Source organism: Chelmon rostratus, chromosome 8 (assembly GCF_017976325.1).
Source record: "Chelmon rostratus isolate fCheRos1 chromosome 8, fCheRos1.pri, whole genome shotgun sequence".
In the NCBI taxonomy this organism is placed as follows: domain Eukaryota; kingdom Metazoa; phylum Chordata; class Actinopteri; order Chaetodontiformes; family Chaetodontidae; genus Chelmon; species Chelmon rostratus.
Genome location: NC_055665.1, coordinates 1,631,713 through 1,642,631, shown reverse-complemented (window position 1 = coordinate 1,642,631; position 10,919 = coordinate 1,631,713). Strand labels below are relative to the sequence as shown.

General features: G+C 49.9%; 1 protein-coding gene across 1 annotated transcript in view; it reads right to left on the bottom strand.

Annotated features, from left to right (window-relative positions):
* si:dkey-22o22.2 (neural-cadherin) overlaps positions 1-9,807 on the bottom strand; it is a 113,993-nt gene extending 104,186 nt beyond the window's left edge. The window contains exon 1 of the mRNA XM_041941845.1: positions 8,835-9,807. Within this exon, the coding sequence (XP_041797779.1) occupies positions 8,835-9,807 (973 nt within the window). The remainder of the gene's footprint in view (positions 1-8,834) is intronic.
* Between the last annotated feature and the right edge of the window lie 1,112 nt (positions 9,808-10,919).

Sequence of the window (10,919 nt, the reverse complement as noted above, 5' to 3'; positions counted from 1 at the left end):
TCTGGCCTCTGATCCCCCTGAAGAGCTTATCTGGCCTGAAGAGACGAGTTCAGGGCAGATAAGCTCCGGAGCGGAGGACGCTTTTTAAATTGGCACCGCGACCTTGACTCGAAGCGAAGGAAGCGAGTCGAGAGTCATCTCTCCGTCCGTCCTCTCACCCGCAGAGACCGTCTCCCCGGGGCGAGGAACCAGAGCCCGAGGGAGAGGAGGAGGAGGAGGAAGAGGGGAGGCGCAGGAGGAGAGTCACGGTGCGGATTGACTGACAGGCCGGCGCTCTGGAGAAGTTAAGGTTGTTAACATGATTCTTCACGCCGCAGGCATCAGTGAAGGTCACGAAGCGCTGCTGGATAAAGCTGACACATCGCCGCTCCACAAACCACCTCGTTCATTTTCCTTCTCGACTGAAAGTCTCTCGTGAGTCCGGTCGTCCTCAGAGACTTTGAACAGGGGAGTCCTCCGTCGATGCCAACAGACGTTTTTTTTTATAAGTTTTATTCTAAAGAAAAGTGATTGTATTGAACAGTAATTATCGCTGAGTGCTAATGAGTAAGACTCAGACTTAGCTCCAGGTCTTTATTGTTCCTTCGTGGTCTGATCAATGATTTGGTGCAGCTCTGTGGATGTTGCTCAGATTTCAGTAGAAAAAGGTTGAAATCATTTTTCTTTTCCCTCCAGAATTTTCTCTTTGAATCCGTCTGCTCTGCGTTTATGGCCACTTTTCAAATTTTCCTGCAAAGCTAATCAGAGCAAATAACGAAAAAGCGACATAGTACATCCACTTTGCAAGCAGGTTATTACGACCATTATCTATCGCTAGGCGGCGACCTCTAGTGGCTGGAGGACGCAAAGGAGGAAGTCAGGTGACGTAGTATAAAGAGCAGGAAAGCCCTCATGTGGAGGAAGTTGGAGGCCGATGTTCATGTTTGAAACCGAAAGTCAGCGTTGACCCGCGGGATTGTAAAAAAAGACGTGGCCCGAACTGACCAATCACAATCACAAAAGCTTAGTTACATTACAGGTGAGCGTCATACAGCCAGAGGAGGAATGTAACTAAGTACATTTACTCAAGTACTGTCCTGCAGAGCAGTTTTGAGATACTTCTGCTCCACTACATTTTGGAAACCTGTGCTGTGCTTTTACTTTTTTTTAACTACATTTATCAGTCACAGATTCAAAACATTAATGCAAATAAATGAATCAAATAATAAATGATGAGATGTTTCAGATTAAGCCACCCAGCAGATGTTGACATTAGCTTTACAACACATGAACGCATCGCTCATTATAATCCACTGACAGAGGCACTGTGCTGTAGGTGCAGCATCGTGGCTTTGTGCTGCAGAAGTATGAATGAAGCTGGAGTGAGTTCACTGTCACTTCCTGTTATATCTGTCATCCTCCCTCAAAGGCATCTGAAACGAGGAGAAAGACGCCAAACACAAACTGCGGCTCCAGCTGGAAGCTCGCTGAAGCCTGGCCTGAAAAGTCTGCGGCCACACTAGCAGCTCCGCCCATCCGCCCATCCACCCACCCATCCATCCATCCATCCATCCGTCCGTCCGTCCGTCCGTCCATCCATCCACCCATCCACCCACCCATCCATCCATCCATCCATCCGTCCGTCCGTCCGTCCGTCCGTCCATCCACCCATCCACCCACCCATCCATCCATCCATCCATCCGTCCGTCCGTCCGTCCGTCCGTCCATCCATCCACCCATCCACCCACCCATCCATCCATCCATCCATCCATCCATCTGTCTGTCCGTCCATCCACCCACCCGTCCATCCATCCATCCACCCACCCATCCATCCATCCATCCATCCATCCATCCATCCATCCGTCCGTCCATCCATCCACCCATCCACCCATCCACCCATCCATCCATCCATCCATCCATCTGTCTGTCCGTCCATCCACCCACCCGTCCATCCATCCATCCACCCACCCATCCATCCATCCTCCCTCAGCTGTAAGAGAACAACAGCAGTAGCAGAGTGTGATGGGAGACAATTAGCGAGGACACGTCAACACACACATGAACAGACACGATGATGTGTAACAGCCCTGAGGGTGTGTGTGTGTGTGTGTGTGTGTGTGTGTATTCCGGGGGAGGGGGTTTACATGCAGAAAACAGATGTGCAACATTTCTCACATACATGTTAGCAAACATGTGCACACAGCTGGGGTTGCAGCTCATCGGCGCGCCGCTCTTCGCGTGCGCTAACAGGCGGACGCTTTGTTTTTGATGGATGTTGTTCAGCCACTGAAGGAGAAGTAAAGTCTGCAGATTCTTCTTCATCGCTCAGCAGAGAGAGGAAGACAGAGATGAGAGGGGGGAGTCAGTTTGTATTATCAGCGTGTGTCGGTGCAGGACAGCGAGAGGAACAGCTCGACTAAACCGGAGAGAAAAGACGTCTCTGTTCGCTTCTGTTATATAATCCCTGTTCACAGTCTGCAGCTCCGTCTGAGCGCGTCCTGTCATTATCGCTCGCCGTTAACTCGAAAAACATCTGACGCGCTTCCACAAGTGCTCAGAAATATCAGCCGTCCACACGAGAACTCCTTCTGCAGACCGAAAGCAGAGCTGCAGCAGCACGTCCGTCCATTAAGTCCACAGTGTTACTGTCACTGTTCTCAGACCAGCTGTCCTGTCTTCGTTTGCAGGGACACCTGTCCGTCCACAGAGAAGGCAGGACGCTTACAGGAATATCTGAGGAACATCAGGGGACTTTAAGCCTGACTGCAGCTGAAGCGGCACCAGATCTGAGGCCAACATCTAACAGCATAAAGCACGTCTTCATCGGGCGGAGCAGACTTTTAAACACCTGCGCAGGATGGGCGGAGCAGCAGAAAAATAAAGATAAATCATAGAAACATTATAGAAACATGCCGGATGAAGCTGAATTGCATTAAGGCAAAAGTTGAGCCCGGTCCAGCTTTTTGCTGAGGCCCTCCTCGGTGTCGGGACCCCCGCCGCCTCAGTGCGGTGGCCCTGGTTGAAGTCATGTGACCAGGATCAGAGGTGCAGGGGTTAAAGGTCAAACAAAGAGCCGCAGGGTGGAGGCAGGGAGCGAGAGAACAGCTGGAAACAGCTGGAAAATGGATAAAAAAAGTGTGTGTGATCGTCATCACATCAGCCTTGATCACCACTTTGCTCTACTCAGGGTATCACAGGAGACGCTGCCGTGTGTGTGTGTGTGTGTGTGTGTGGCCTCTGATGTCGGCTCCAGACTGTCATTAATTAACACAGATGAAGGCTTCTGGAGATCTGACACTTGGCTGTGTGTGTTAGAGAGGCAGCATAAGTTATGATCACATGATTCACTGCACATGTATTTAATCTGAGTGAGACTGGAAGTGTCCGAGAGAGACGTCCATCAACTGTGTGTGTGTGTGTGTGTGTGTGTGTGTGTGTGTGTGTGTGTGTGTGTTAACCAGGTGTGTTTCCAGTTGGGAGCTCTGTGGGATGCATCTGTACTGCCTCATGTTTCTATGTGTGTGTGTGAGAGGATCAGGTGTTTCCGTGTGGTTTCATGCGGGTCACGGCGTCTCACTCCGTAGTTTCACACCTCATTTTATCCTCCATCCCTCTGTGTGAAGGTAAACGCACCATAAAAAGCTCACAGGGTTGATTCCTGTCCTTCCAGCTCACAGACTGTCTCCTGAATCCACCATGAAGTATAAACTGCATGCTGATGCCCACAGTACACCAATTATCCATTTTTAATGAAACAGACATTATAAAAGGAGCAATGAGTCCAGTTTGTGGCGTCACGTGAAGAGAAAATTATTCAGGACTCTGTCAGTCGAGTCACTGATTTAAAACTCGTACAGTTAAAGGAAAGTTCTGAAACTTTTATTTGTCTTTGTGAGAGTGAGACATGAGATCAATATGAATCACATGTCTGCCTGTTAGGTTCAGAGCTGGAGTCAGGCTGTGGTTAGCCTAGCTTAGCATAAAGACTAGGATCAGGGGGGAAAAGCTAGCATGGCTCGTGTTTTCTCAGCTGTTCAGAAACGATCATTGAAGATCAAACCAGCAAAAAAACTGCTTTCATTTCACTTTAATCGCTTTTCAACGACGCACACTCAGCATGTCATGTGTTGCGTGTTGTTGCGGCCCGGATGCGATGACCTTGTCCTACTTGGTGATTGGTGAGCGGTCTCGCCTGAGGCTATTGCTGATTGGCTGTCAATAAGCTATTAGAGCAACAGATAGATACAGAAACAAAGGGGACAAAGTGGTGGAGAGGTAGAGGGTGGATGAGGACGCATCGGAAAGAAACAAACTCTAATAGCTTATAGTCCTGCTAGCGCCCCCTGAGGCTGAGATCTTCACTGCAGCCTCCATACTGAATCTGAACCACACATCTATCAACACCTCGCAGGCTCTCTGGTCGACATGTTGTCTCTGGACAACATGTTTGTTGTTTTATGGAGTGTTACATGCTGGAAATATAGCTTCCTTTGTGATGAAGCTAGGCTAGCTGCTACCTTCTGCTTCTAGTCTTTGTGCTAAGCTAGGCTAAACTCATCCTGGACAAACATAAGGCTGATATCTCTTCTCATCTCTGAGAACGTACAGACTGCTCCTTTAACCTCTGGGTTCATCAGCTGATGATCTGTTTTAAATATGATCACATCTAACGAGCTGCACGTTCGTTTCATCCTGAACTGCAAACGTGATGAAAATGGACCATTATTTATGAGTGTGTTGCTGCTTTGTTGCCTTTTAAAAAGGTCATTCTGGGGAGCTCCAGTGAGTGGTCACAATAATTTATCCTGCAGCTACACACACACACGCACACACACACACACACACACACACACACACACACACACACTCTGAAATACCAACAAACAAACACGCGTACCGACACTGGTGTGATCAATGTATGTGACAGTGACAAACACACAATCACTGTGAAGCTCAGCAGCCTCGAGGACACGCAGTCCTGTGGTGTTTGGCGTCTCACACACACACACACACACACACACACACACACACACACACGAACAAACAAACACGTGGTGTGATGGCAGGTTGCTTCAGGCCTCGGGCTAAATCCAGAAATAAAGACAATAGAATAAACAGGAGAAAAAAAACTGTGTGTGTGTGTGTGTGTGTGTGTGTGTCACCTCAGGGCTTCCAACCACAGAAGACAGACCAGGGCCATGTTTGTGTAAGAATGTGTGTCTGTGTGAGCTCTGCACAAACACACACGTCGGCTGAGACAATTAATACGAGTAAAGATGGAGGCTGCCGTCTAACGAGCGAACGGACCCGTCTGTGTGCACGTCGCTGTGCACGTCGGTGTGCACGCGGCTGCATTAATTGCAGCCAAAAGGAACAATTTTCTCATCCAAATATGCAAATAAACGCTCTCGTTGCAGTTAATGGGACGGTAAAGGATAAAAGGTTTGTGCTCTCTGACGTTTGCTTCACTTTTCTGAAGCTGCGTTCACGTTTTCTTCAGCTCACAGTTTGCAGCTCAAATGTGAATCCAGGATCAGACTCTCCTCGCTGGATCTGACCGGCCTCAGCTTCTAACAAGTGTAAGTAATCACATCTGCTAAAACTCAAAGATTCAGCTGTTCTGTGATCAGATTTTTCCAGATGAAGCAGCAGCAACAACAGCGCGGCAGCTCAATTAGCGCTGACGACTGTGGCTACAGCCTAAACGTGTCTAACACGTCGAGCTGTGGAGCTGATCGTCTTAAAATATTCACCGGACGTGATGAAAGTTTAACTGGTCTCCTGACGCCGATGAGACGCGACGGACTCCATCGTCTCCACGCTCGCTGTGGTTCGTGCTTCCCTGAACAAAGATGGCCTCGCAGACAGAACATCAGCTCCACAACAGACCAGTCTTACTCTGACTTTTGGGAAAGTTACTCATGAGATGAATCAGCTTCAACCAACAGAGTCACTGACTTTATTTTGGCCTGCATAGTTAAAGACATTAAGGCTGAAAGTTATGGATGATTATGAGCACGGCCGCTCTGAGTGACAGCTAGCTGCTCGGCTTCGGTCAGCAGGCTTCATTCATTTTGTGTTTTTCAGGTGCAGCGAGAGCACAGACATCCTGAGCTTTACATCGTCCAATTAAACAACAGCGTTTCTAAAGTCGCACAGCTTCAGATGCTTCGTTACGGTTTCCTCCATCAGCCTGTGTCAGCGCTCGCTTCACGACTGTTTCCATGCTGCTCATCATCTTCAGGTCAAATCAGCCAATTCAAGCACACACACACACACACACACACACACAGAGGAGGAAAGCTGCCTGAAGTCATGAAGTCATAAACAAGAGGACAAATAAGTGTGTGTGTGTGTGTGTGTGTGTGTGTGTGCGTGTGTGCTTCCTGTACATTTATTGAATGTCAAGGATAAAACAGAGTCAGTGGAGTCGCTGCCATCTGCAGTGATGGATGACCTGCCAGAGACAGAGAGAGATCTGTGTGTGTGCGTGTGTGTGAGTGTGTGTGTGTGTGCGTGTGTGTGTGCGTGCATGTGCATGATGTGGATGCTGGTTTGCAGTCACATGAAAGCAGTTAATGTGGTGAAATCTGTGTGGGAATGTGTGTGGAGGATGCAGTGTAGAACTGTGTGTGTGTGTGTGTGTGTGTGTGTGTGCGTGTGTGTGTGTGCGTGTGTGTGTGTGTGTTGACTGCTCAGTGTCTCAACATCCTGTCACAACTCCACCAAAGTTCACTACAACACAACAACACCACAAATTGAAACATGCGTGCAGTGAACGTCAGGGTCGGGTTTAATTAAAGGTACTGATGAGTACTGATGGAGATCACGCTCAGATTTACTTAAACCACAGAGAGAGAATCTGTCGAGCCAGCTGACCAATCAGAGGCCGGCGTGCAGAGTGTGACTTCCACCGGACGCCACGGCCGCGGCCACCCAGGCCTCGTTCCCACAGATCAAATCACAACCAGCGCAGACGAAAGACAGGTCGCCTCAATCAGCCGGCCAGTTTACAGCATGCTCAGCTCCGTGTCGGCCAATCACACACACGCACACACACACACACAGTCTGCTTTAACACAAACAAAGCTTCCTGTCGGGGCTCTGGCTGGTGGCGGCCGTGTGTTCAGACCTGGGGAAGCTCCAGGTGAGCAAACACAACTGATTTCTGCAAATAAACAGCAGAGATGCAGTTTGGATCGACTGATTAGTCAGATCGGACCAGAACGCCGAGCCACCGCCGCTCCAGATGTGGAGAGGTTAGGCTCTTAGTCAAACATTTGCTTTGGGGGGGGGGTTGACGACCATGACGGCATCTGGATGTCGTTTCATCCTGAGCTTCAGTGACACTGATTGACTTCAGGTGAATATTGACCGAGTTCAGCAGTGATTTGAAATATTTCTACGAGTGTGTTTTGGATGAGCGGGAGACTGTTTGCCCTGAATTCAGCCTGCCAGGCAGAGCTTCCACAAATCAATCAGTTCATTTAAATGATCAAGTTCCTGATGATTGACATGTTATTGGCAAGATTAGGAAAACCTTTCCTCCACATTGTTTCTTTTTTCAAACTTGATCGTATTAACTAAGACGTTTCTTTAAACCACGACAACCAACAGCTGCAGTGAACAACAGTGCGCCTTTGACCTCAGCTGGATAACCTCAGCTGGATAACCTCAGCTGGATAACCTCACTGAAACCTCGCTGTTGTTTCTGGAATGATGACAGTGTCTGACAGAGTGACTTTATTAATTCAAATGGGAAAGTGCAGCATTACAGCAGCGAAGTGAAGCAGAGCAAAACAAACACGCGCTTCTGTCCAATGCTCTGAAATAATCACATGCAGGAGAGGCATCAGAGTGTGTGTGCGTGGGTGTGTGTGTGGGTGTGTGTGTTAATGCCATTTTAAAACTAAAATCTGTGTGTGAAGAGAGTCGAGGTGTGTTTACTCTGCTCACCTCACACACACACACACACGGTCAATTCTGTTTGTCCTTTAACGATCTGCTGGCAAAACGCTCACCCTCTGTGTGTGTGTGTGTGTGTGTGTGTGTGTGAGTGAGTGTGTCCCTCACACACCAACAAACACACACACACACACACACATACTTGGCGATGATGTGAGGAGGGTTGTAAGGAATGAATGAAAGGGTGGAAAGTAGCCGCTGACGGTTGAGGTCGATTCAAACTCTGCTGGAAATGAGCCAACACACACTCACTCACTCACACACGCACACACACACACACACACATCTCAATGAATAAACACCACGCAGTTTATTCTGCAATAAACTCACTGCTGCCGCTGTTTTAAAGGACCAGACATGTTTCTTTGCAGTCTGTCCTCTACATCACAGATTACACATCACATTCCTGCTGACCTTTGACCCCACCACATGTAAACCCCTGGTGAAGGCCCTGCACAAAGACTATCAGGACCTAAATCAGTTCATCTTTAAACACTGACTTAAGTGCACAATCCGTTTAAAACCAGCTGTGAGACTGTGAGGACTCGGTTTGAGCGCCAGGCAGCCTGCAGCCTGCAGCGGCTGCCCCCTCACATCGACTGCTTCCGAAATACAGCTTTGACCAGAAGGATCCGTTTCTGTCGTTCAGAAGCGTTTTCTTCTCTAAAACTCGTCTTTCTGAATAAAACGTTTCTTTTTTCTCTCTCTTTCAGACCAAACACACACGAGTCGACTTCATCGGGATCAGTAACTTTGCTGTGAATGAGCTCAGATCACCAGCAGATAAAACATGAACTGAGCAGTCAAACATTCGTGATGCAGCATCAGAACTCTGCGGGAACCTCGGCCCGTTTGCGCTTTTACGCGCGGAGAGAAAAACGCCTTCCTACCTCGCAGGTTCTGGATCCTCACCACCACCTCAGCGGGCTCCCGCAGGATACGCGCCAGGTACAGACGCCCCGAGTCCCGCTCGATCTGAACCGGCGAGTCGGCCTCGGATATCACCTCGAACCACCGCTGCTCGAACCTCTGGTCCGGCACCGTGAACACCAGGTCCCCGACTCTGACGTGGTCTGGGACGGTCACGGTGTAGGTCAGCTTCTCGGACAGAGCGCGGGGCCGCCGCCGCGCTCTGCGGGTGCGGCGGACGTTGATGCGCAGGAACACCGGTTCACCTATCAGCGCCACATCTCCGCCGTCTTTCACGTAAAGGCGCAGAGTCACCTGGCTGAACTCCAGCAGGGACCCGACCAGCCTGACCTGCCCGGTTTGTGGAACCACATGGAGCAGATGAGACTCCGGTGACGCGTAAAAACTGACGCGTCCGTTCCTCGCTGCGTCTCCGTCCTTCGCGTCAAAGCGGGCCAGTTCCGTACCGAGCGGCGTCAGCTCGTCCACTTCAACCGTCTGGTTTCCGCTGGTGAACCGAGGGATGTTGTCGTTCCGGTCCGACACTTCGACCTGGACTGCGGCCGGTCTCCTCACACACCGCGGTGGCAACTCCACTGTCAGCTCGTACATCGCTATAAACTCCCGGTCCAGAGGTTTGGCGGACACCAAACCCAGATGCCCCCGGTGGTCCCGGTGGCCGTGGTAGTGAACAAGCCTAAAATCCGACGCGTAATTCCCCATGAGGCTGGCATTCAGGTCCGCGCCAGAGCAGCCGCCGGCTCCGAGCGACAGCACCACCCCGTCCACCGGCGTCCCGGCCGGGGAGTTCTCGGCTATCTGTCCGAAGTAGCGCACTGGATGCCCGGGCTGCGCGGACAGACACGCCGGACAGGCATGAAGCAGCAGCAGCAGCGGGAGCAGGTGGAGGGGGGGAATGTGCAGGAGGACCGCTCCGGTTGCGGCTTTGATCATGTTTCCATCAAACCCGTTTCAATTGGAGAAGACAGCAAAGTGTCCTTCAGAGCCACAGGAGTGGGTCTGTCTTCACTGCTGATCCAAATGAAAACGCGTAAAAAGAAATGTGTCTGCGGGAAAGAGCGAAGTTCCTGATGCTCGAAAGTGAGAGCGGCTTAATCAACGTTTATGTTTAACAGCTCGAATTAACTCCTAAATCCTGTTCGGTGAGTGAAGAGCTCAAAGCCCATCCAGAGCCTGAAGGGAAAACATCAGTGACAGCATGAAGCCGATACTCCTCTCCGCTCAATTAATAATTCAATCAAAAGACTTTTACGCACGAGTGAAAGAAAAGCTGTCCTTTTTCCTCTGCCGCTGGTAAAAAAGCATTCACATTAGTAGAAGTGAAGGAGAAATATAATATTCCGACTATATTTTCCTCAGTTCTGTTCAAAATGTTCCGTCCAGATGATGCTGATGATGCGCCAAGTTGTTCCAGAGTGTGCGGAGCGTCTCCACCGGAGGATGGATGAGACTGACGGGCGCAGAGACATCCAGCAGACCCCATGTGGCTCCGCAGGCACCGCCCAACCAGGAGGAGACGGGCCAATCGCGTAGCGGGAACGGGTCTGACTGACAGGCTGCAGGATCCGCCCACTGACATGCTGAGTCAGGTGAGAGAGAGAGAGAGACCTGATGACTGGTCCTTTACATCACACAGGTATGAGATGCAGGTGAGTCAGCACATCAGAAAAATGTGAGCTAGTTTTCTACACCTGAACCTGCAGGCTGAGACACTCTGAACCTGCTGTGTAACCGTATGCAGCGTTTAGATATGAGCACATCTAAATATACCAGAATTCATTTCACATTCATCTCCTTCACCAGGAGGTTAGTACAGGAAGTGACCTGTGAACCATCTGCAGCTACAGATCCCAGGCCTGCAGGGTGGCGCTCATGCACCTGTGTGACAGGAGGCGATGCAGAGAAGGAAAAGTGGTTTAGTATGTTACAGTAACTACGACACTGTTAATGCGCAACATGCCGCCGGTTTTGACCATTAACGAGAGCCGGACGCCAGCGGCCATCATGTCAAAGTGTCAAAAGCAGTTAGACTTGTAGTCTCGCCA